Source organism: Apium graveolens, chromosome 2 (genome assembly GCF_009905375.1).
Source record: "Apium graveolens cultivar Ventura chromosome 2, ASM990537v1, whole genome shotgun sequence".
Classification (NCBI taxonomy): Eukaryota; Viridiplantae; Streptophyta; class Magnoliopsida; order Apiales; family Apiaceae; genus Apium; species Apium graveolens.
This window is the reverse complement of record NC_133648.1, coordinates 9,607,563-9,634,956: the sequence shown is the minus strand read 5'-3', so window position 1 is coordinate 9,634,956 and position 27,394 is coordinate 9,607,563. Positions and strand designations below refer to the sequence as shown.

General features: G+C 36.4%; 1 protein-coding gene across 1 annotated transcript; it reads left to right on the top strand.

Annotated features, from left to right (window-relative positions):
• The first annotated feature begins 24,043 nt into the window (after positions 1-24,043).
• Positions 24,044-26,962, top strand: LOC141685294 (uncharacterized). The gene is made up of 6 exons (XM_074490407.1): positions 24,044-24,218; positions 24,284-24,547; positions 25,040-25,440; positions 25,576-25,852; positions 25,950-26,025; positions 26,683-26,962. The coding sequence occupies exons 1-6, from the start codon at positions 24,044-24,046 to the stop codon at positions 26,960-26,962; spliced, it is 1,473 nt and encodes a 490-aa protein (XP_074346508.1).
• The last annotated feature ends 432 nt before the right edge of the window (positions 26,963-27,394 follow it).

The following is a 27,394-nucleotide window of genomic DNA, read 5'->3' as shown; positions in this document are numbered from 1 at the left end:
GCCTCATATCGACTATGGATCTGAGTCTTTGGGGGTTCTTCAGTTTTGGTGGGCTTGGTTGGAGTTTCTGCTTCGGACATGATTGTTTTTGGATCTTAAACTGTTTGTGTGTTAACAGATAGGCTATGATACCACTTGTTAGGTCACACACACTGTAGAAGGGGGTTGAATACAGTGTATAGCACAATCAAATCGAATTCAAAGAACACAAGTAACAAAAAACAAACTTTATTAAACTCTGTTACAATATAGAACTGTCCTCTCTCAGTGATGAACAAATATCACGAGAGCTGTTAGGGTTACAATGTATAATATTCTCGATAATGATAACACATATAGTGTAAACCCTATGTCTGTGTTTATATACTACACAGTTACATGATAATCGCTAATTGATATGGAATATAATTCTGCTTCCTAAAATATATCAATCAGTTATCTTTTCTTCCAAGTATTCCATTCTTCACATAATTCCTTCTTCATGCATATCTCTTCTTACGTTTGTCTTGATCTTCTTTCCTTTTAATCAGCCGCCTTCCTTATCTGAAAGTTTCCTTTAAGTCCTGATATTATCTCCTGATAAATATCTCCCGAACCTTAAGTACTGATAACTTAAGTTCTGACTTCAGTATAAGTGCTAATTTCAGTTAGGTATTGATTTGTCCTATTTAAGTAAGATTTGAAAACTAAACACAAATCATATTAGACATGACATTATCAAATATATCTAACATTCCATCTCCTATTCTTCTTGCCGAGAGGAACATAGATTGAAGACAAATCATCAGTCTTCCCTTAGGCTTTATGCCATAGCAACCTCTTTGATTTTAAAACTCTCTGCAAATATTCTTTGCATGCTTGATCAGCTTCCCTTCTATTAATCTTTTCCTTTTCATCAGCCTCTGAAATGTGAGGAGTGATTACCAGAGAAAGAGCTGACTCATTTAATACTTTGATCATTTTTCATCAGAGTTAAAATCAGTTATCAGGTTCACAGCATCAGGATCTGCTTTTATCTAAGGATTTGTGTCTACATCAGGAGTTATATTCTGATTTACTGTATCAGCTTGATCAATGTTAGTGGCTGATCTTTTCTTCCTTGGTATAATCAACTCTTCTGGCTTCTGAACCTCTTTATCTTCTTCATTTCCTTGTACAGGAACATAACCTTCTCTGGATAGAAAATTCAGAAAAGTAGAGTTAAAAGTAGTCACTTGCCTTGATCCAGAAGTTCTTCCACCTCGTCCTCTTCCTCTTCCTCTTGCTCTTGCAGATCTACCACCTCTTCTTCCTCTTCCTTTAGAAGTCTTAGCTTCAGCTTCAATTTGAGCCAAAAGCTCCTTTTGTTGCATAGCTGCTTCTTCAGGCGTTAGATCAGAAAATTCTTCAGTTATATACCCAAGAGCACTCCTAGCATTCTTTTGCTCAAACTTCTTGTCTTTGTAGTACAAGACAATCTCTTCACCTGTTTCTTAATGTCTGTTAGGAAAGAACATCCCTTTATCTTCTGCTAAATTTGTGATTGTAATATCATCATCCTCAGGAGCACCAACAGTAGTCTTGTGCTTGGCTTTATAAGCACCAGTAGACTTCCTTTGTCCTGAAGAATCATTCTTCTTGGAATGTTAAAGTTGTTGAGCAGTAGAAGCAATTTGAACATCTGTAACTGAATTATTCTTATCACCATCATCATCAATATCTTTATCCTTTGTCTGAATAGAATCTGGTGTACATTTTGTAGCAACTATCTTCTCCCCCTTTTTGGCATTTGTATTTGAAAGAAGAGAAAATAGAGCATCAAGTTTGTCACTTATAGAAGAAACCTTCTCTTCCAAGGAGGAAAGTCTAGAGGCCATGCTGTCTTCAGATTTAACAACATATTTGACGGTATTTTTCACACTTTTGATTTCAGCTGAGTTAGGTGTGTGAAGAAAAAATCCATCAATTTCCTCTTTGCCACCAGCATGAGACTTCTTCATTTCATCAAGTTCAGAGTGAATTCCTTTAACAGAAATAGTTATGGCCTTAAGATGCAACTTCAGATCAGGAGTTTGAATTTCATCATAAGCACGATGAATGTGTTGCAGGCCAGCAGCAGATGAGATAGAAGTATTTGCAAGTCTCCATTTATAATTCCATTTTGTCTGTCTGAAATACTCAGCATCAGGATTGTAATAAGAAGGATTTTCAGTGAAGTGCGAAGAAGAACCAAAATTGGACTTCTTAGATGCATCAATTGCATACTTAAGCGGAACAGTATCAGGATCATCATCATCACTATCATTGTCAGAGTTAGACAAGCCATCAGAAGAATGTGCAGAATCAGGCAGAATTGCCTTGCCTTTATCCAGATTCTTTGCAAGAGATGCTTGTGGTTGATGTGATCCTGAAGGTGATTCCTCAAGTGGAAGTGATGAAAGTGGAGGAACAAATAACACATCAGGATGCTTTTTCAAACTAGCAACTAGTAATGGATCATCAATTGTACTCAGTGCAGTTGAAGGATGATTCTCAGTAAAAACTGTTGTAGCATCAATATTTGATCTGTCAGGAGAAGGTGAAAGACCAGCATCAGTACTTTGAACTGATGGTTCTTGTGGATTCTGAGACATGTGAGCTGCTTCAGCAATGCTTGGTGAAGGTTCTTGTGTGCTCTTCTCAAAAATAGGATCATCAATGATTGCATCCACTTGTGACAGTATCTCCAGATGAGTTTTCTTTTCCTGAAGTAGTTGAACAGAGTCTGCAAGAAGATCACTCTGAGCAATATTAACAATGATTTGTCCAGCCTCAGCGTCTACATCTTCCCTTTGAGAAGATGGTTCTTGTGTGACTGGATGTGTTGCAATTTCTAAATCCCTTTGAGACCTAGGTTCTTGTGTACTAACATCCTTGTCAAGAGGCTGAGTCCTCTTCTTCTTTCTGATATATCCAACTACTTCTTAACTTCTTCTTTTCAACTGACTCTTTGGAGTTTTCTTGTGTTCAGCAGTTGCTTCAACTACTGGAAGCTTGTCAAGTAGAGCACTAGCATCAGTAGTTGGCTCCTTGATTCCTGTAGTGTCAATCAAGTCATCAGGATTTTGATCAATGGACTTCTTGATTTTTGACATGGACCCTATTGGCATCTGATCATCTGATTCAGAATCTTCATGAATGATCAGTCTTCTTTTCCTGATTGGAAAGCAGTCTTCTTTTTTCTCACTCTCACTCAATGAGACTTGTTTAGCTATCTGTCCAGATGTGACAGATTTCTTAAACAGCCTTTTCTTTGTTACAACTGATGTCTTTTGAGAGACAGCAGAGGAGGCTAGTTTACAGGCTTGTTATGATTGCTGTTTGGAAGAAGAAATGCTTGGGTTAGAAACAAGATGGGTGATTTCTTGAGTCTTAGCATCAGGAAATGTAACAGAGGTGCCGGCATCAGGATTTGCAGGCACTTGTATAGGAGTAGGTCTATTTCTCAACAGAAATTGTTTGACCTCTCCAGGAAGAAAGGGTGGTCCTGAAAATTTATTCTTTTCATCCCTTGTAATATGATCAGTGATTGCTTTTTCAGAAACTTGAAAAACAGGGAGTAATTCATCATCATCAAAAATAATATTAGGGCATAGATAAGTGAAAATTAGTTGTAAAAATCTAGTATACCCTATTCCTCCTGAAGCATCTGCTATCCTAGCAATTATGAACTGTAATATAGTATTACCATAATCAAAATTACCAGAGTTAAGAAGAGAGTACCCAATTCTCAGGGAAGTGGATGGAAGAACATCAAAGTTTGTTGTCTTATTCAAGAAACATCTACTGATGCAGTCAAAGAAAAAGTTCCACTCTCTTTTAATTTGGTTCTGACCAGTTTTCCAATGGTTGTGATTTCTCCTTGATAGCCTAAAGTCCTTAGCATATCAAACAGCTGCTCATTGGTGTGAGTATCAGGAGCACCATCAAGAGCAGGCAATCTCAAGGCTTGAAGCAGAATGTCAGCATCAACTTCATATCTTTGATCCTTATACTCAAAAGAAAAGCCAGTATGTGTTGAATTTACCACTGCTGTATTCCAGACCTGCATGACAGCCCTGTATGACACCTTAACAGGATTTGTGAGAGCATAGCCAATTGGACATAGAAGGAGAACATCCTGAATATCATGAAAAGATGATGGTAGCTGCTGATGTGTAAGCAGAGCTAAGTAATTGTTAGTTCCAAATGTGTTTTTATAAATGATTGTGGTTTGACTGAAGATTGGTGAAACTTCAGAAATTGCCATGATGTGAATAGCTTGTGCGAAAGAGTAAGTGTGAGATGTGTGCAGTGAAACTATGTGTATGATGAATTGTGTCACATAATTTCTTCTGGTTTTATAGTTTCACTTTTCAGAAATATGTTTAACACACTTGTATGAAGAAGGTAACCTATCAAATTTGACTTCGAACATGAAACAATGTCTGAGTAATTGATTTAACGTTGGAGGAAATTGCGGAAGTAAATACAAAATACATACAGTTATATCAAGACACAACTATAGAAATTTGTTTATCTGATAATCCACCAATAATCATTAATTAAGTGGGACACTTAATTGCAACAATAAAGCTTACTCAGAGATTGATTAACACTAATAATCTGAATTAAAACGTGTTGACCTGTCATCAGGATTTGAGACCTTTCTTCTATCAGGATTTGACTAACTCAGGATATGTCGATTCAAATTCAACATTTGTTTGTCAAATCATCACAAATTATTAGTAACCACAATTTTAATCAAAACATTCATCAAGAAATATAGTTCAAGTAGATGAAGTAAAGATTAACAGGCTTCAAAAGAACATTCATGTAATATCCCGATGAAATTATAAATTTATGTGCTTATATTATTTTTACAAGTATTATGCAAATTAGAGAGAAGGTGTCCTTGTTGGAGTTGGAGCAATTTGATAAGTTGGTTGGGAAGGCGAGGATTGCAGAAAGGGACTATGAAGCTCGCACTCAATTCTTCAACAATAAGAAACGAGGAAGAGAGACAGAATTGAGTGTTAACTTAGGATTTAAGAAGGACAACAAGAAACTACATATAAGGAAGAAGGAGATTTTTCGGGGAAGTGATAAGATGATCATCGCATCTGAGTGTAAGAAATGTTGACTGAAACATGGTGGTGATATTTGTTATCGAGCTGATGGGTTGTGTTACAATTGTGGAGAAAAGGGACATATAGCTTCTCAATGTCCCAAGCCTAAAGTGATTTCTTGCTACAGTTGCGGACAACCAGATCATTTATCAAGGGACTGCCCACAAAAAGGAGTCAGGAAAGAAGTGGAAACTAAAGGAAATAGGAATTCTACAGCAAGACCTTTTCAACAATCAGCACCTAGGGCAGTGGCACGAACCTACGCAATGACAACTCAGGATGCCGAAAAATCTCATGATGTTATGTCAGGTACGCTTCAACTTTGTGCTCAAGATGTTCATGTGTTGTTTGATTCGGGGTCAACCCATTCTTTTGTGGATACAAAATATATGGATAAGTTAAATGTACCTGTGCAAAGTCTAGATAATGGATTTCTGGTAAAACTTCCAAATGGTAGAAATTTGTTCGTAGATAAAATTTATCGAGATTGTCCCTTAATGATTGGTGAACAAACCTTCTTAGTGGATTTATTACCGTTAGAACTGAGGGACTTTGGAGTGATTCTGGGAATGGATTGGTTGTCGAAGCATAGGGCGAATCTAAATTGTTATAAGAAGCGAATATGTTTAACCGGCTCGAACAAAAAGAAAGTATATTTCAAGGGAGATAGTGTAGAAAAACCCAGTTTTATGATATCAGTTTAAAGGCTTGTAAGATGTTAAGAAAATGTTGTGAAGGTTTTCTAGCATATATTGTAGGGAATGAAGGAATTAAAAATAAAGTTGAGGATACACCTGTAGTCAGAGAGTTTTTAGATGTCTTTCCCAAAGAGTTACCAAATTTGCCCCCTGAAAGAGAAGTTGAGTTTGGGATTGAATTGATCCCGGATGCCCAACCAGTATCGAAAGCACCATATAGAATGGCACCGACAGAATTAGCGGAACTTAAGGTACAATTACAAGAGTTGTTGGATAAAAAGTTTATTAGACCAAGTGTTTCTTCTTGGGGAGCACCAGTGTTGTTTGTGAAAAAGAAGGATAGTTCGCTAAGATTATGTATTGATTATAGAGAGCTAAATAAGTTGACAGTAAAGAATAAATATCCGCTACCACGAATAGACGATCTTTTTGATCAATTGCAAGGAGTCACTTACTTTTCGAAGATTGATTTGCGCTCAGGTTATCATCAGTTGAGAGTAAAGAAAGAAAGCATTCCATTGACGGCATTTAGGACTCAATACGGTCATTATGAATTTGTAGTGATGCCATTTGGGGTGACAAATACACCGGCAGTATTTATGGATTTGATAAATCGAGTATTTAGGAATTATCTGGATAAGTTTGTAATTGTGTTTATCGATGATATTCTTATTTACTTGAGAACTGAGGAAGAACATGATGAGCATTTGAGGATGGTGTTACAAACTTTGAGAAAAGAACAGTTGTATGCTAAGTTTTCAAAATGTGAGTTTTGGTTAAGAAGAGTAAGTTTTCTTGGACATGTAGTTTCGGAAGAAGGAATTTCAGTCGATCCTTCAAAGATTGAAGTAATTATAAATTGGGAGAGACCAAAGACTGTGACAGAAATTCGAAGTTTCTTTGGGTTGGCCGGATATTATAGAAAGTTTGTTCAAAATTTCTCTAAGATAGTGGGACCGTTAACGAATCTTACAAGGAAGGACGTTAAGTTTGTTTGGTCGGAAGAATGTGAGAAAAGTTTTGATGAGTTAAAGAAAAGACTAACGTCTGCTCCGGTATTTGGATTACCAGATGGAACTGAAGACTTTGTGATTTATAGTGATGCATCAAGAAAAGGTTTGGGGTGTGTGCTAATGCAACGCGGTAAGGTAATTGCTTATGCATCTCGACAATTAAGAAACCATGAGAAGGACTACCCCACCCACGATCTGGAATTGGCTGCAGTAGTTTTCGCTCTTAAGATTTGGAGACATTACTTGTATGGGGAAAAGTGCAAAATTTATACTGACCATCAGAGCTTAATGTATATTTTCTCATAGAAGGATTTAAATATGAGACAGAAAAGATGGTTGGAGTTGTTGAAAGATTATGATTGTGACATTTTATATCACCCCGGTAAGGCAAATATTGTGGCTGATACATTAAGTAGAAAACAAGTAGGGAATTGTTCGAGTATTGAAGTGGAACCCATAAATCATAAGGAATTGGAAACATTTAGGATTGAATTTGTTAAGAAAGGAGAGGAAGAGAGTTTAGTGTATCAAATCGAGGTTAGACCCATCTTGTTAGAAAAGATAAAGGAAAGTCAGAGACAAGATGAACGCTTAAAGGAGATTTGAAATAATTCAAATTCAAAATTAGGTAAAAAGGATTTTAGGAAAGGTAATGATGAAATCGTTAGATTTTGGGATCAAATATGTGTGCCGTCTGACATAGAAATTAAGAAAAAAAATTGTCTAACGCTCATTCATCACCTTTTTCGGTACATCCTGGATCTACGAAGATGTATAAGGACTTGAAAGAACATTTTTGGTGGCCTAAGATGAAGAGAGAAATTGCGGAGTATGTAGAGAGGTGTTTAATTTGTCAACAAGTAAAAGCAGAACATCAAAGGCCTGGGGGATTATTACAGTCTTTACCTGTCCCTGAGTGGAAATGGGAGCACATAATGATGGATTTTTTACTTGGTTTGCCAAAGTCACAAAAAGGAAATGATGTCATCTGGGTTATTGTGGATAGACTGACGAAGAGTGCATATTTTCTGGCAATTTCAGAATCATCACCATTAGAGAAATTAGCAAAATTATATATACGGGAAATAGTTAGGTTGCATGTAGTACCTGTTTTAATTATTTCTGACAGAGATCCTAGATTTACGTCTAGGTTTTGGAATAGTTTTCAAGAAGAGATGGGTACTAAGTTAAGTATGAGCACAGCGTTTTATCCTCAGACGGATGGGCAATCAGAATGCACAATTTAAGTTTTGGAAGACATGTTAAGAGCTTGTGTATTGGACTTTAAAGGAAGTTGGGAAGAACATTTACCTTTAGTAGAATTTGCGTACAACAACAGTTTTCAAGCAACAATTGGAATGGATCCATACAAGGCTCTTTATGGACGTCGATGTAGAACGCCGTTATATTAGGATGAAGTTAGAAAAAGAAAATTTTTAGGGCCTGAGTTAATTCGTGTAACTACCGAGAAAGTCAAGTTGATTCAACAAAGAATTTTAACGGCTCAAAGCAGAAAAAAGAGTTATGTAGACAAGGATCGTCGAGAGGTGATGTTTAAGGAAGGAGACTTTGTATTTCTTAAGATTTCTCCCTGGAAGGGCATTATGAGATTCGGGAAGAAAAGAAAGTTAAGTCCACGTTATATTGGACCATTTGAGATTCTTAGACGGGTTGGAGAAGTAGCATACGAGTTAGCATTACCACCAAGTTTAGGGCATTTTCATAACGTTTTTCATGTATCATATCTGAGGAAGTATATTCTAGATCCATCGCATATTATAGATTATGAACCGATAGAAATTCGAGAAAATATGCAGTATGAAGAATTTCCTGTTGAGATAATAGATCGTCGAGAACAGAAATTAAGAACTAAGGTGATACCTCTTGTGAAAGTGATTTGGCGAAACCATGAAATAGAGGAAGCAACTTGGGAACCCGAAGAGATGATGAAATCAAAATATCCCCACTTATTCAATAAGTCAGGTACAAAATAAGTTTAAATTTCGAGGACGGAATTAGTTTAAGGGGGGAAGAATGTAATATCCCGATGAAATTATAATCAAGTAAAATAAATTTATGTGCTTATATTATTTTTACAAGTATTATGCATATTATAAAAATATTTGATTAAATTTTAAATTTTGTCTTGTGTATTGTTGGTTTGCTCGAATATGTCGAGCTCCCATAAAAAAATAAAAATTAAAAGAGATACAGACCGAAGTGATAGGACGAGGAAGAGGAATGACAGAAAGAGGAAAGGATGATAAGAGATAAGCGCTGAATAGGTATAGAAAGATAAAAAATTTAACTAAAGCACGTAAGCTAAAATAAATTAGCCCGCATCTTTTACTAGACAAAGCCTAGTAGGAAGGAACATTGCACTTGAAAGTGAAAATGTTGCCTTGGAAATAAAATTAGTAGTAGAGCTCTTTTTATAGAGTAAGTATCTTGGTTAGTTCCACACCTTCTCGATGTGGGACTAAGTGGATGTAGACTAAAAGTTATAATAGCTTTCAAGTCTAGTATGATTTTTTAAGTTTGTTACAAGTCCCAGTATATAGATCTCTTGCAAAACCTTCCCGATGTGGGACAAAGAGAATTATTCAAAAGCAAAGCTACAAGTCATAGTTGGTTTATTTTGAAGTGTTGACTTCATAGCCTTAAGTTTGATAAAGGAAGAGATGTTACATCTTTTATATATCATCAATGTTGGACTTGGTAAAGCCTAGTTAAACCTTAAAACTCTAATTTTTACTTGATTATGAGAAATTTATCTATTTCTCTTTATATTAAAACTTTAAAACCAAATTTAATTGGCTATATTGAAGCCAAGAGAAAGTTTTAAGTTTTCTAAGTAGAAACTAAAGCTAAGTTGGGTTTATATAGGCATTGGAGGAAGGTTGGTCTCATTCTCTAATCAATGTGGGATATATGCATCTTAGGTAATAAAAAGGAGATCTCACAACCCACATCGGCAAGAGAAGAGAAGAAGACTGAGGATATATAGAAGAACTTGACCTTAAAATTTTAATAAGTAGAAGTGAGATTGATGGAGCTAATGGTGTGAGTTTTAAAAGGGTTCTTATATGTTCTAGATATTATGTTCCTTGCTTAACTTTTATTTTTTCCCTACCTATCTTTGTACCACATTGAAAACGAGAAATGAAGTATATTAGAATAAATAGAAAGGTACCATTATATGTAATTATGAAAAAGGAATAAATAGAGGAAGTCATGTGATAGTTTTTCTATATTTTTCCAACTTCCCTACTATTGTACTACATCGAGGATGTAGGAAAAATGAATCCTTACTTTCCTTATTTAAGTTTGTATAGTTTCCTTAAATAGAACTATCCGCTTCGGTTGTTTCAACCAAGGAATTCGGTAAGTTTTTCTTAATCGCGAACTTAATTTTTTTATCTTATTTAGTAATTTGGTAATTATTAGTCCAGTTAGAAAATAAATAGGTTATATTAATAATAAAATTTATGTGCATTTTTGAATTATGTATTTAGGAAGAAAGATCGACAGTAAAATCAATTCGAAGTTCGGGATTCATAGAGAATAAATTAAGCGGTACACTGTAAGTATATACTGTACTGATTCACTGTTGATGTTTTAAATGATGATTTGAGTTTGAGTAAGGCTTCACTGATGAAAAATGAGTATTCTTGATGAACTGATGATGATACTTCCTTATCGGAAGTAAAGCTAAACCGATTATTTAGCTGGCCGGGATCCCAACTTGATGAATTGATGAACCTGTCATGCTTGAATACTCAGTTTCAATCTTGTGAGAACTATATGATGAATTTTTGTTGATTGTAGTATCTTTCATGTCTCTTTATTTGAATATTTGTTTGATGAACTTTGATTTCTCGGATAAACCTCAGTTGAATTCTACTATATATGCTTACTGAGCTTTCTGAGCTCAATCATTTATGTCACTAACTTCCATAGGAAAGAACTTTGGAGAAGGATGTTCAGGATATGATAAGTATGTGATGAACTAAGGCTTAGTAGACGATGAATACGTGTAGTATCTTAATGAAAAATGCTTGTGTAATAGACTTTTGGTTGTATCATGAACTTTGGTTGTAATACTTGGAATACTGTAAGAATTATATATTATTATTTAAGTTGAAGGTTGTGTAAGCATATATTGAGTTGATTAGTTTGGTTTGGCGTTCCCGGGTTCGGGTTTCTGAGGTTATCCCGGGGTCCGGGGCGTCACAATTCACATGCATATAATTCGAGATAAACAAAGACTAAATCTTGCAATCAAAAGAAATTTCATTAATATATCCAAAGAGTACATTTCATGAAATTTGTAGATTACATGCAAAAGATTACAAGATAATTCTAGTCTAAGATGGTGAACAACAACATCCTTGTTCTAAAAAGCCTGACAAAGCTGATGATAATAAGAAGGGGAAAATTAAAAATAAGTCAGGAAGGCCAAATGAGGGATGGATGTTCGGAGCCTTTTCTTCCTGTCTTCAATAAAGAGCACAGCAAGACGAATAATTTATTCTTGCTGACGGATGGCTTCCAAACGATCTTCTTCCATACGAACCAGATGGCGATAGTAGTCCCTCCGAAAAATCAAGAGATCAGTATAAATATCTTGTGGAACCCAGCTCCAAATCTTATCAGGAATGATAGAGATGTGCCAATCCTGTTCCCACTCATCGCAGCAAAACTCGACTATAAACGTCGGATAATCAAAGAACATGTTGAAGAACTCATGTTTTTGATAGAAAAATATGATAAGGAATAGAGATTTAGAGAGTTTGTGTTTTAGAATAATGAGAAGTCTGATAAGTGTTGGTTTAAATAACCAAAGAGTTGGTAATAGAGAGGGACTCTAGGGTTCGGTAAAGAAGATTAACTCTAGAGTTATCTTAAAACTTTAACCAAAGAATATCTTTTTAAGGCGCGTCTCTCTAGGCCGATGTATAATGATGACAATGATATATTTATTCGGACATGCACAATTAGCAAATAAATTCACTTAATTTTTCATGCATATAAAAATAGAATACATCAAATATTTCTGGCTTAATAACTAAAAATCACAACATTTAGGACATATAAGAATTTATCAATATACATCAAGACTTGATCAAATAGATAAAATAAAAATTTACTTGTCCCAATTAACCATACCAAGTTCATTCACAAGCTTTGTAAATGTTGCTTCAGGTAATGGCTTTGTGAAGATATCAGCCAGCTGATGTTCAGTAGGAACAAAATGAAGCTCTATGGTTCCTTCCATGACATGCTCTCTTATGAAGTGATATCTGATACTGATGTGCTTTGTAAGAGAGTGTTGCACCGAATTTCCTGTCCTAGCAATAGCACTTTGATTATCATAATAAATAGGAATTTTTTAGAATGATAATCCATAGTCCATGAGTTGATTTCTCATCCACAACAACTGAGCAAAGCAACTCCCAGCTGCAATGTATTCAGCCTCAGCAGTTGAAGTAGAAATAGATTTCTGCTTCTTGTTGAACCATGAGACTAATCTGCCTCCCAAGAACTGACAGCTTCCTGATGTACTTTTCCTGTCTATTTTGCATCCAGCAAAATCAGCATCTGAATAACCACATAATGCAAATTTAGCTTCTCTTGCATACCAAAGTCCAAGAGAAACAGTACCCTTGAGGTATCTGAAAATTCTCTTTACTGCAATAAGATGTGGCTCCCTTAAATTTTCCTGAAATCTTGCACACAAACAAGTGTCAAACATAATGTCTGGCCTGTTAGCAGTTAGATACAACAGAGATCCAATCATACCTCTGTAGGTTGTCACATCAACTGTTGTACCTTCATTTGAATCAAGTTTTGTAGCAGTTGCCATAGGAGTACTTGCAGTTGCACTTTCTTGCATATTAAACCTCTTCGGTAGATTTCTTGTGTACTTGGACTGATTGATATAGATGCCATTATCAGTCTGTTTAATCTGCAATCCTAGGAAGTAACTCATCTCTCCCATCATACTCATTTGATATCTTGATTGCATCAACTTTGAAAACTTATTACACAGTGTTTGATTAGTTGATCCAAAAATGATATCATCAACATAAATTTGAACTAAAAGAAAATCTTTACCTTTATTCAGATAAAATGGGGTTTTATCTATTGTACCTCTTTTGAATCCACTTTCAAGTAGAAACTGAGCAAGGGTTTCATACCATGCTCTAGGTGCCTGCTTCAGTCCATAGAGTGCTTTATCAAGTCTGTAAACATAATCAGGATGTTTAGGATCCACAAATCCTGGTGGTTGTTCAACATAGACTTCTTCTTCAAGTTCTCCATTAAGAAATGCACTCTTGACATCCATCTGGAAGACTTTGAACTTCTTGTGAGCAGCATATGCCAAGAAGATTCTGATTGCTTCCAACCTAGCAACATGAGGAAATGACTCATCATAGTCAATACCTTCCCGTTGAGAATATCCTTTTGCCACCAATCTTGCCTTGTTTCTGATGATTGTTCCATCAGAATTAGTCTTATTTCTAAAGACCCACTTTGTGCCCACAATTGACTTGTTCTTAAGTCTAGGCACCAGCTTCCACACTTCATTTCTTTCGAACTCATTCAATTCTTCTTACATAGCCATGACCCAATCTGCATCTTTGAGTGCATCTTCTACTTTCTTTGGCTCTTCTTTTGAAAGTAGATTATAATATAAACATTCATTCTGAGTTACACTTCTTGTCTTTACACCATCATCAGGATTTCCAATGATCAGATCAGGAGTATGATCCTTAGTCCATTTTCTGGCACTGGGAAGTATCCTTCTGGAACTAGATGCTCCCCCTGAATTGTATGCCTCATCAAATCCATTTGAGGCTCCTCCTGAATCTGTTGGGTTATTTCCTGATGAATTATTGGGACTTGACTCATGTTCTTTTGATGTTGAATCAGCATTGGGTTGAGAAGAACTTTGAGATGATTCTTCAATGTTAGCATCATCAGCTGACATTTGCTGTTGCTCCCCCTCAACTTGTACAGGCTCATTAGCACAATAATTATCTTCAGAATCTGAAGGAGTGTCAGAATTTGGATCATCAGGATTTGACAGTTCATTAGAGATTGATCCAGATTCCAACAATGCATTTTCATTTGCAAAGATTAAACTTCCATGAGTATCTTCTTCAAAACCAGGAATCTTCTTATCATCAAAATATACATTGATGGAGACTACTACAGTGTGTGTTCTTAGGTTGAACACTATGTAAGCTTTTGATGGTGAGTATCCAACAAAGATTCCTCCATCATCCTTTGATTCAAACTTTCCAAGTTGATCAGTATGAGTTCTCAAAACAAAGCACTTACATCCAAATACATGAAGATGTTTGAGACTGGGCTTCTTTTCTTTTAACATTTGATAAGGAGTAATACCATGTCTATTTATCAGAGTGACATTCTGAGTATAACATGTTGTGTTTATTGCTTCAGCCCAGAAGTAAGTGGGTAGTTTTGCTTCTTCTAGCAGAGTTCTGCCAGCTTCAATTAAGGTTCTGTTCTTCCTCTCAACAACACCATTTTGCTGAGGTGTACTAGGAGCTGAGAATTGTTGTTCTATGCCTTTGTACTTGCAGAATTCCTCCATTTTTGAGTTCTTGAATTCAGTGCCATTATCACTCCTTAGAATTTTCACTTTATGAGTGGATCCATTTTCAATTTGCCTTATGTGGTCCAGAAGAATTTCTGGAGTTTCATCCTTCCTGTGTAGAAAATAAACCCATGTATATCTAGTGAAATCATCAACAATTACAAGTGTGTACCTTTTCTTGTTGATGGACATTATGTTCACTGGTCCAAAAAGGTCCAGGTGCTACATGTGATATGGCTCATAGATAGAGAATTCTGTTTTTCTTTTGAAAGATACTCTTCCTTGTTTAGACTTTTGGCAAGCATCACAAAGACCATCACTTGAGTATAGCATGTTTGGCAATCCTCTTATAAGCTCCTTCTTGGCAAGTTCATTGATTGAGTTAAAATTGAGATGTGAGAGCTTCTTATGCTAGTTCCAGCTCTCATCTACTGATGCCTTAGAGATAAGACAAGTAGCTTCCTTTTCAAGACTTTCATGTAGCCTTGCTTCATAAATGTTACCATGTATGTATCCTATCAAGACAATTTTCTTTGACTTGTTATGAACAACTTCGCAGTGTGAGTCATAGAATACAACATGATAACCTCTGTCAGTGATTTGACTGATGCTCAGAAGATTATGCTTAAGTCCTTCCACCAGAGCAACATTATCTATTGCTACCTTTCCAATTATCAAGTTGCCATATCCCAGAGTATGTCCTACATTTCCATCTCCATAAGATATATCTAGGCCAGCCTTCTTCTCAAATTCTGACAGCAGGGATTTATTTCCAGTCATGTGTCTTGAACATCCACTATCCAAGATAAGTATATTTTTCTTATTACCCTGCAATCAGAAGAATAATTAATTAGAAGGATTTTTAAGGACCCACACTTGTTGGGCCCTCTTTTTGGACAACTTAAGCCTTTGTGTGTCAGAAGTACTTTTGACAGTCTTTCCTTTGTCAGGATTTGTCTTGTCAGAAGCAAGTTTAGTAAAATCAACAGAATTAATCACACAAGCAACTTTATTAAACTTAGGCAAAGGTTCATAGTAATTGTGATACAACTTGTGATAAGAACTACAAGTATAAATCGAATGCCAACTACTACCACAATGAAAACAAGGATTTTGTGGTTTATAAAATACTGAGCTACCCCTAACATCAGATTCATGAATAGTAGTTTTCCTTTTCTTATTTCTCCTGCAATCAATAGCAAGATGATTAGTATTTCCACAGTTAAAACAAGTTTTCCTAGGAGCATCGGGAACAACCTTGTAATTTGAGTCCTTAGAAATACCTTGCTTACCATTCCTGTTTCTTTTAGGACTTTTTACTTGAGGTTTGTCGATAACCTCAGATATTTTCTTTTTCAATTGTCTTGCTGACAAAAGTCCTATGTTCTTTTCTTTCTTAACAGACTTAATGGTTTCCTTGCTTTTCTTTCCTTGAGTTTTATCACTTACCAGTTTTTCTTGTGATAATGATGTTGAACCCTTTTCAAAAGTAGATTTAGGTTCATCAGCTTCTGATAAAATAAACTTAACGGGAGTTTTAAGGGAAATTTTATTTTCAGTGTCAACGTCCTTAATTCCATCTTTATAGCCGAGGCATTCTTTCCAGTTTTTCTTTGAGATCATCTCATGAACCTTTTTGCCTGAATCAGTCCAGGCTTTAAGGGTTTTTCTCTCATTCTCTAGATCCTTTTCCAACATACTGTGTCTAGCCTCGAGAATCTTAACTGTATGTTTAGCTCTCTCATATTCTTTCTTCAAATCTATCTGATGTATTAAGTCAGACTTTAACTGAACATTCCTATATTTCAGTTATAATTCTATCATTTTCTAAAGTCTTATTCTTAAAACTACCATGCAAAGATTTAAGAATAGATTTCAATTCAGATATATTTTCAGTATCAAAAGAGAATAAAGGAGTTTGTACCTTAGGCTCAGAAGCAGCAGGATCATCAAGACTGGCCATCAGTGCATAGCATGTGTTTTCACCTTCAGAGTCAGAGGAGTCAATCCAATTCTTGCTTGAAGTGATCAGGGCTTTGCTCTTCCCTTTATCATGCTTTGTTTTCTTGCACTCTGAGGCAAAGTGACCAGGTTCATCACAGTTGTAGCACTTGATCTTTGTCCTGTCTAGCTTCCCAGCTTTAGACTCCTTTCCAGCTTTTCTCCCAGTTGACTTCTTTTCACCTCCAGTGAACTTCTTCCTGAAGCTTCTGTTGTTCCTAGACTTCCTGAATTACATTCTCCTGAAGCCCTTAACCAGCAATGCGGCCATTTGCATGACATCAGAATCTGTCATGTTCTCATTAGTTTCAGAATCAGTATCATTATCAGGATTTGATGATGAATCATCAGTATCTGATTCTGGAAAATTGTTCTTCTTTCGTAAAGCTCCAACTGACTTTTCTTTTGAAGCTTTATCATTAACTTTCAAAGCAACAGATTTCCCTTTGCTGCTTTTCCTCTCTCTCCTTTGTTGAACCTCCAAATCTTGAGTTCTCAACATGCCATAGACTTCATCCAGAGTAATTACGTCCAGATCATACTGATGTCGTATGATTGAAGTCTGAGTCTCCCATTCTTCACTCAAAGCTCTCAAAAACTTGGTGTTTGAATCCTCTCGATCATATACCTTTCCCACCAAAGACAGATTATTTAGCAGAGTCAGAAATCTGTCATAGATGTTAGTGAGACTTTCATCAGGCTTGGCCTCAAAGTTTTCATATTCATGAATCAGAACAGCCCTTCTGTTCTTCTTGATGGCCATGGTTCCTTGACATTGAGTTTCAAGAGCATCCCAGATTTCTTTGGCAGTCTTGTAGGCTATAACCCTATTTGACATCACATAATCAAGACTGTTATGCAAAATGTTTCTTACCTTTGCATCTTTCAGAACAACTACTTTCTCTTCTGGTGTCCATTCTGTCTTCTCCTTCAGTTGATAATGTTCAGCAACCGTAGGAGTTACAGACACCAGTTTTGTTGGCATGAATGGTCCATCATTGATTACATCTAGATAATCTGGATTTGTAGCTTCCAAGTACATGAGCATCTTCACCTTCCATGTTGGATATTCAGTCTTTTTCAGAATGGGAATTTTAATGCTTTTATACTTGTTCAGAGACATGTTTAGATCATTTCTGATTATAAATTTATCAGTGTGCTCTGATACCAATTGTTGCCCAGTAATGATACAATTATTTAAGGGGGTTGGATACAATTGTATAAATGTTTCGAACAATTAATAAAATATAACAGCTTTTTATATATCTGATAAAAACTGTTACAAAATCATCTCAAGAAATACTGATGTTCTTGAGAGCTGCTAGGTCAATGATCCTCGAGTGTTGTTTTCTAAGTGATGACCTAAACGGTGTTTATATACTACACAACTACAACAAATTAATCTAAGATATGCATTATCAAAAACTAACTGAAACTGATACATATCTTAAACTAAACAGATAAAGTCCTATCTCTCAGACGTAACAGATATATGCTCCACGTTATAAAGAACAGAACAAATCCTCTAATATTGACTGTCTTCAAATATTGATGTCATACAAATCCTGATGACATACCAAATCCTGAGGGTACATCAGATCCTGATGACATCCGAACAGCCAGATCCTGAGTTTCTTCTTGATCATTGAGAATTCAATATGTAACAGACGACGAATCAGGCAGCAGCTAATTCAGGTACCATTCAGGAACACTTATTGTTGGTTGTCGTGATGCTTATGTGTTATTTGTTACTGGTTCGACCCATTCTGTTGTGTCTTTATCGTTTGTTTGTCATCTTGGTGTTGCATCTTCATTACTATATCCTCATATATCTATTGCTACTGTTAGGAATATGTTGTGAACTTGATGATAATTCACACAAAACACATTAGTAGATTTAACTTAGTGAATTTTGTGGCACCCGGCGGATGATCAATTATAGTCCCGACGGATGATTCAATATAGTCCCGACGGATGACTAATTGATATCCACCGGGTGAGTAGCTTATGTAACAATAATTAATGTAGCACATTTCTGCAAACAACTTTGTGTAGATTTTGTAGTAGCATATGAATCATGTTGACTAATAGTAGATATGCCGAATAGATTGATTAATTGTAAATATTAGATGTCTTGTAATTCTGCATAAATGAAATGGAGTCAAGTGTCAAATAGCTACCCGATGGATGATCAACAATGCTACCCGACGGACGATCAACAAGGCTACCCGACGGATAATAAGCATGTACCCGACGGATGATCAATTCAAATATCTGTTGACAGTGACAACACAGTCACATGCATTGGGTGTTTGCAAAAGGAATGTGGCAGCCTGTTTAGCAGGGTTTTGAGAACAAAGAAGCATTACCATTTCCATGCAAATTATGAAGATTTTCAAAGATGCTGGAATAGAGTAGTGAAGCAGCATGGAGTTAGACTTGATAGGTTTTGTTTTATTATCCTGTCTTATTACCATGTAAACTTGGTGATATATAAACCAAGTGTAGCTAGTAGAACAAATAACTATGCAAACACATTTTAGAAGAGAAATAGAAAAATTTGTAACTGTTAAGAATTTCTCTGTAGTTTATTTGTTCACTTGTAAAAGCAGTTGTGAGCTATTCAAGCTTCACAGGGTTCTCTCGATATATATATATATATATATATATATATATATATATATATATATATATATATATATATGGTGGATACATTCAAATCCACCAGAAAGTTTTAAAGACCTGTGTTTTTATTACTTGTGTTTTGATTTATATAATTCTTTCATTCCGCACTTTGCAAATCAAACACTTATATATTATTGAGTTAAGAACTGTTTTAAAATCTTGAAAAGAAGCAAGAATTACATTCAACCCCCCTTCTGTAATTCTTGTTGTATTGTTAGGGAATAACAATTGGTATCAGAGCAAGCTCTTGAAGTACAAAGAGTGTAAAGATCACAACAAACAGCAAGATGAACAAGAAGGATGTTGGAGTCAAAATTCCATTTCTGGACAAAAACAATTATCACCACTGGAAGGTGAAGATGCACCTACATCTTCTTTCTCAAGATGAGGCTTATGTGGATTGCATAGAGAGAGGTCCTCATGTACCAATGAGAGCTGCAACAGGCAATGAACCATATGTTCCCAAGCCTAGGCATGAATGGTTAGATCCTGATATTGAGCAAGTCAGGAAAGACAAGAAGGCCATGAATATATTGTTCAATGGAGTTGATGGTGATATGTTTGATAATATCATTAATTGCAAATCAGCTAAGGAGGTTTTAGACACAATTCAGTTTATCTGTGATGGTACCGAGCAAGTAAGGGAGAATAAGATGCAGCTGCTAATTCAGCAATATGAGCACTTTCATTGTGAAGATAGTGAGTCTCTCACTGACATTTTTAGTAGATTTCAAAAACTACTAAATGCTTTGAAGTTGCATGGAAGAGTCTATCAGACAAAAGACTCCAATCTCAAGTTTCTTAGATCTCTTCCAAAGGAATGGAAACCAATGACAATCTCATTGAGAAATTCTCAAGACTACAAGGAGTTTACCTTGGAGAGACTGTATGGCATCCTGAAAACTTATGATCTTGAAATAGAGCAAGATGAGAGGATGGAGAAAGGAAGGAAGAAAGGAGGGTCCATAGCACTGGTTGCTGAGTTAGAGAAAGAGAAAGAGATGAAGGTAGAAGCTGTTGAGTCTACTTCAAAGGCCTGTGAGAACAAGAGTGAACAAATGTAGTCCATTTCTTCAGGACTAGCAAAAGTGAGTGAGAGGAGTCCCACCTTAGATGGTGAATGTGAGGGTGTGAGGGTGGGAAGCCAAGGGGAGCCCTTGATGCAAAAGGAGAGAGAAATGCAGGTACAGGAGGAATAAGGATGAATATTATTGCTAGTGAGTCAATGATTGCCAATGATGGAGACATTGAGAGACTATCTCAGCATAATCAAGCTGTTATAAGTTCCATCTCTTTGGATGCTGAGGCATTTACTCACCTTGTTCCAGCATATCAAATTTTGGCTGGACTGGGCAATGAAAATGCAGAAAGAATACTGAACTTGGTGCACACCACCCAGTCAATGCAAAGAGCTAAGGATGTCATCACAGCTATGCCACCTAGAGCTGATGATGATGTTGAATATGGGACTGGGGAATCTGCTGATTTCTTTGGTGATGCAAGTGAAGAGGGGTCACTGGAAATAGGGGAGAAGTAGGCCCTAGTTCCAGATCTGGTATGCCATCTTGGGCATTTTCAAAGCACTGTGATGAATACTATTTCAAGACCACCCTCATTCAACTTATAAGTCAGACACACTATGCTCTTCAATCCACAACAAATGCCAGCACCAAGAAGCTCCTACAAGCACACCTTGCTTCTCTTCAATTACAACAAATTCAAGGTTTTCAACACACTCAGGATGTCACTTCTATCAAAGGTGAAATTGATTAAATGAAAATGGACATTTCTGAAAGGTCGGATTCTAAACTTCCAGAAGCTACTATGCTTGATATTAAGAGACAACTCAGGAAGAATTCTGATCTTTCTATAAAGATAGATTCCTTGGATACCAGAATGACTGCAATGGAAGTTTCTTTAACAGCTATACATCTACATCAAGCTCAATAAACTAAACTGCTATAACAACTAGTGGCTGCACAATCTTTATCCTCCACTCTACTTGATGATAACAAAAAGGGGAGAAAAGCTTAACCAAGGGGGAGGGGGAGAAAGGCTCAAGTGAGGGGGAACTACAGCTAAAAATGCAAGTCAGCAAAGTGATTGTGCCAACAATTACTTTCACAAAGCCATCAGTGTTGGATAACATTGATCTCATCCAAATAGAAGCTGAAAAGCTTCAGTCAAAGTCAAATCCTAAGATGCTTGATGTCATGAAAATCATTGTGAATGACATAAGTATGAACTATCTGGAAAAGGGTCAAACTTCCTGCATAAAATCTCCAAAAGCAAATTTCATCATGAAGCCTAAAAGGAACTACTCCAAGTTCTTAGACAAAAATCCTATGGATACTATGTATGAGACGCCTAGGCCAGATGAGAAGAAGCTGTTGGCTAGGTCAATTGCATTTTACAAGGATCCAGTAGATTCAGCACTTAAAAAGAGAATTGCAAAGATCTACAGAAATTGTAAAGAGATATGTGTGGTGGCTGGACACCCTCGGTTTGTAGAAGCCAAAAAGGAAGAGAAAGAGAGAATAAGGCAAGAAAAGAAGCAAGCTGCCTTAGATGCTAAGAAGCTCAAACAAAAGAAGGAGCAAGCTGCTATCTTAGCCAAACTTCAGGTTGTGAAGGCTTCAACTGAGATCTCTGCACAATCAACTGTGATTGCTGAACCTCAAGATTAGAAAATGCAACAGAAACCACAACAGAAAAGAAAATTCAGATACAAGCTCCATTCCAAGAGAAAATTGGACTTTAGTGATGAGGAAAAGGAAGACTCTGTTCCCAAGAAGCCTACAACTTCAACTCAAACATCAAAAGCCTCTGTGGTATTTGAAGAATTCAAAGTGGTGGATCCAACAAGGAACATTCATGGTGAGCCCATAATTCCTAAGGATGAGCCAGTAGACTGGGATAGTTTACCAATTCCTGAGCTAAATTTTCCTATCTTCACAAAGCTAAAGAAGACAAAGACAAGAGTTAACAAGAAAGTGAAGCCTGTGATTCTCAAATCCAAGACCCCAATCAAAGCTAAATCTATAGTCAACAAGGGAGACATGTTGTATATCTGTGACATCAAGGAGTTTTCTGACATAAACCTTTACTTAGATGAATTGGATGAAGTTAGAGGAATTGATGCTCACAGACATCTCCCTGAAAGGATGGTATTCAAATACAAGGAAGGAAAAGAGACCATATGGTCACTTCACATGATTCTTCTAGAAAGCCAATCTGGCTAATAAAGGTCTACTCTCCATTCAAAAAGAATTTTGGTTACAATCTGACTACAAGAAGACTAGTTCTAATGAAGATTGAGGAGCTGAGGAGTACTAGAGCCAAAGATGCACTTCCAAAAACTCTATCTATTCCCTTTACAGGAAAGAGAGTGCATTTGAGGCCCTATTGGCTGATGGAATTTAGGTATGAAAAAGGAGTTAGAAGATTCTTCAGATTGGAGGACCAATTGAGTATCTTTAGCAATAAGACTCTTTTGGAAATGAGGGAAATGCTAAATCTCTCAGAAGCTGATGAACTTGAATTCCATAGACAATTTCAAAACCAGATAGAAGAAAAAAACATAAGGCTTGGAAAGAAATCCAGACAATCAAGGAAATAGATCTATCTGCTCAGACTAGAGGAGCATCTTGATAATTATTTGTGAGCAATTTCTTTGTGTACTTTTCATTGTTCAATTTTCAGTAAATTGCAGCACTTATCAGTTTTATCTACTATTTTCAATTTGTATTCTTATAAGTATTTTGTTATCATCAAGTTTCTCTTAATTTATGGCTACAATTCCAGTAGACATAAATTGGGGGAGATTGTTAGGAATATGTTGTGAACTTGATGATAATTCACATAAAACACATTAGTAGATTTAACTTAGTGAATTTTCTAGCACCCGACGGATGATCAATTATAGTCCCGAAGGATGATTCAATATAGTCCCAACGGATGACTAATTGATATCCACCGGGTGAGTAGCTTATGTAACAATAAGTAATGTAGCACATTTCAATAAACAACTTTGTTTAGATTTTGTAGTAGCATATGAGTCATGTTGACTACTAGTAGATATGCAGAATAGGTTGATTAATTGTAAATATTAGATGTCTTGTAATTTTGCATAAATGAAATGGAGTCAAGTGTCAAATAGCTACCCGACGGATGATCAACAAAGCTACCCGACGGATGATAAACAAGGCTACCCGACGGATAACAAGCATGTACCCGACGGATGATCAATTCAAATATCTGTTGACAGTGACAACACAGTCACATGCATTGGGTGTTTGCAAAAGGAATGTGGCAGCCTGTTTAGCAGGGTTTGAGAACAAAGAAACATTACAATTTCCATAAAAATTATGAAGATTTTCAAAGATGTTGGAATAGAGTAGTGAAGCAGCATGGAGTTAGACTTGCTAGGTTTTGTTTTATTATCCTGTCTTATTAAACTTGGTGATATATAAACCAAGTGTAGCTAGTAGAACAAATAACTAATCAAACATATTTTAGAAGAGAAATAGAAAAAGTTGTAACTGTTAAGAATTTTTCTGTAGTTTATTTGTTCACTTGTAAAAGCAGTTGTGAGCTCTTCAAGCTTCACAGGGTTCTCTCAATATATATATATATATATATATATATATATATATATATATATATATATATATCTGGTGGATACATTCAAATCCACCAGAAAGTTTTAAAGACCCGTGTTTTTATTACTTGTGTTTTGATTTATATAATTCTTTCATTCCGCACTTTGCAAATCAAACACTTATATAATATTGAGTTAAGAATTGTTTTAAAATCTTGAAAAGAAGCAAGAATTACATTCAACCCCCTCTTCTATAATTCTTGTTGTATAATTAGGGAATAACAGCTACCCTGATGGAGAATTCTGTTGTTATTTCTAATGTGTATCGAGAGTGTCCAATAGTTGTTGGAGATAAAATTTGTAAGGTTAACTTGCTTCCGATGGAGATGCATAACTTACCACAATTGATTGTCAAGGAAAAAGGGTGGTATTTGGGGATGCAGATAAACCAGAATTTGTATATCAAGGGTCTCAGCCGAAGGAGGAAGTCAAATTAATATCTGATCTAAAGGCGATTAAATTGTTGTCTAAAGGTTGTGATGGATACCTTGCTTTCGTGAAGGATACATCGAAGGATGAACCTCGGATCGAGGATTATCCAGTTGTGAGAGAGTATGAAGATGTGTTCCCCGATGAGCTACCGGGTTTGCCACCATATAGAGAGGTGGAGTTTACTATTAAACTTGTTCCAGGTGCTGAGCCTATTTCCAACGTGCCTTATCGGATGGCACCACTTGAGTTGCAAGAATTGAAGGAAAAGTGGCAAGAGTTGTTGGATAGGGCATTTATCAGGCCAAGTGTGTCTCTATAGGGCGCTCATGTGTTGTTTGTGTAGAAGAAGGATGGTTCCATGAGATTGTGCGTTGACTATAGAGAGTTGAATAAGGTGACTATGAGAAACAGGTATCCTATGCCACACATTGATGACTTGTTTGATCAATTACAAGGGGCGAAGTACTTCTCGAAGATAGATTTGAGATCTGGTTACCATCAGTTACGAGTAAGAGAAAAGGATATTCCGAAGACTGTATTTCGCACTCATTATGGTAATTATGAGTTTCTCGTGATGTCCTTTGGGTTGACGAATGCACTAGTGATATTTATGGATTTGATGAATCGGGTCTTTCATGATTATCTGGAAAAATTTGTGGTGGTCTTCATCGATGATATCTTGATATACTCTAGGAGCAGAGAGAAGCATGAGGAGCATTTATGTACTGTACTTGAAATTTTGAGGGAGAAGAAGTTGTTTGCAAAATTTTCAAAGTGTGAATTCTGGTTGGAGGAAGTGACATTTTTTGGGCATATTGTATCTAGTAGAGACATTGAATTGGATCATGCGAAAGTTGAGGCTATTACTAATTGGTCGAGACCAAGCAATGTGACGGAGGTGAGGAGTTTCATGGGTTTGGTAGGTTACTACAGGCGCTTTGTGGAAGGTTTCTCATCCATAGCTTTTCCATTGACTCAACTCACGAGGAAGGGCGTTAAATTTGAGTGGAATGAGGATCGTGAGCAGAGTTTTCAAGATTTGAAGAAGAGGTTGGTGTCTGCCCCGATACTTGTGTTGCCATCAGGAAGTGGAGGTTTTCAGGTTTATAGTGATGCCTCTAAGAGAGGATTGGGACGTGTTCTTATGCAGCATGTGAAAGTGATTTCTTACGCCTCTAGGCAGCTTAAACCCTATGAGGTGAACTATCATACCCATGACTTAGAGTTAGCAGCAGTGGTCTTTGCTTTGAAGATTTTGAGGCATTATTTGTATGGAGAGACTTGTGACATCTTTACTGATCATAAGAGTCTCAAATATATTTTTACTCAAAAGGATCTTAATATGAGGCAACGGATGTGGCTTGAACTTTTTAAGGATTATGATGCTAATATTCAGTACCATCCTGTAAAGGCGAATATAGTAGTGGGCGCTCTTAGTAGGAAGAACTTGGGGAATGTTGCATCTCTCATTACTCAGCCACACCTTAATTCATATTTAGAGCGATTGAATGTTGAGTTGTATGTTAGAGGGTCAGAAGGTAGCATTACAAGTTTGAAAGTGGAATCAAATCTCATTACAAGGGTTAAGGAAACTCAGAAGAATGATACAGGTTTGAAATCTATAGGTGGCAGGTGGCAAATAAAAACATTTTCGTGTTGATGATGAGGGTGTGATATGGTTGGATTGTAAATTGTGTGTTCCCACAGACTCGACGATTCGTGAGGAAATTTTGAAGGAGGCTCATAATTCTTTATTCTCGATTCATCCAGGTTCCACTAAGATGTATGGAGATTTGAAAAAGCACTTTTAGTGGAGTGGAATGACGGGAGATATAGCAGAATTTATGGGAAAATGTCTTACATGTCAACAAGTGAAGATAGACCATCAGAGGCCTAGTGGATTGTTACAGCAACTAGATATTCCAGTTTAGAAGTGAGAAAACATTACTATGGATTTTGTGACTCATTTTCTGAGGACTTTCAAGAAAAATGATGTCATACGGGTGGTGGTTGATAGACTTACTAAGTCCGCTCACTTCTTGCCTATTAGAGAGACTACTCCTGTTCATGAGTTGGCAGAGATTTTTTAGCGAGATATTGTTAGACTTCATGGTGTGCCTGAGTCGATAGTTTCTGATAGGAATACGAGGTTTACATCGCGTTTTTGGAAAGGGTTCCAACAATCTTGGGGTACGAGGCTTAACTTTAGTACAGTTTATCATCCGTAGACTGATGGACAATCAGAGCGGATAATCCAGACATTGGAGAATATGTTGAGGGCATGTGCTTTGGAGTGGACAGGTGATTGGGATAAGTATTTATATCTTATTGAGTTTGCGTACAATAATAGTTGACACGCGAGTATTGGTATGCCACCATTTAAGGCTTTGTATGGTAGGAGGTGTAGGGCACCATTTTGTTGGGATGAGGTTGGTGAAAGAGTCATCAAAGGGCCAGAGTTGGTTAGAATCACTAATGAAAAGGTGGAGAAAGTTAAAGAAAGTTTGAAGGAAGCTCGATCTCGTCAAAAGAGTTATGCAGATCAACATCGGAAATTTGGTGAATTTGAGCGAGGTGATCATGTGTTCTTGAAGGTGTCGCCTTGTAAGGGTGTGAAGCATTTTGGTATGAAGAGAAAGCTTAGTCTGAGGTATGTTGGACCTTTTGATGTTATGGAGAAAGTGGGGGAAGTGTCTTATAGAGTTCTGTTGCCACCGTAACTAGCTCATGTGCATAATGTGTTTCATGTTTCCATTTTGAGAGGCTACAAATATCATTCATCCATTGCATAAGATTAGATAGGATCTTTCGTGTGAGGAAGAAGTCGAGGCTATCTTAACTCGAGAGGAGCGAGTTTTGAGGAAGAATACCATTCCGTTTGTGAAAGTTTTGTGGAAAAATCATCCGGAGAGAGAGCCTACTTGGGAATTAAAAGAATCTATACGTGAGAAATATCTGCATTTATTCGACTCAGGTACGGCTATTTAGTTTCGTTTGATTCCGGGGATGAAATCCTTTTTAAGGGGGTATATATGTAACATATAGGAATTTTAATAATAATAATAATAATAATAATAATAAGTGGAGAATTTGATTTAAGTTAGAATAAGAATTTTAAAAGAATTTATTTTTGAGTTAATAATAATTAGATT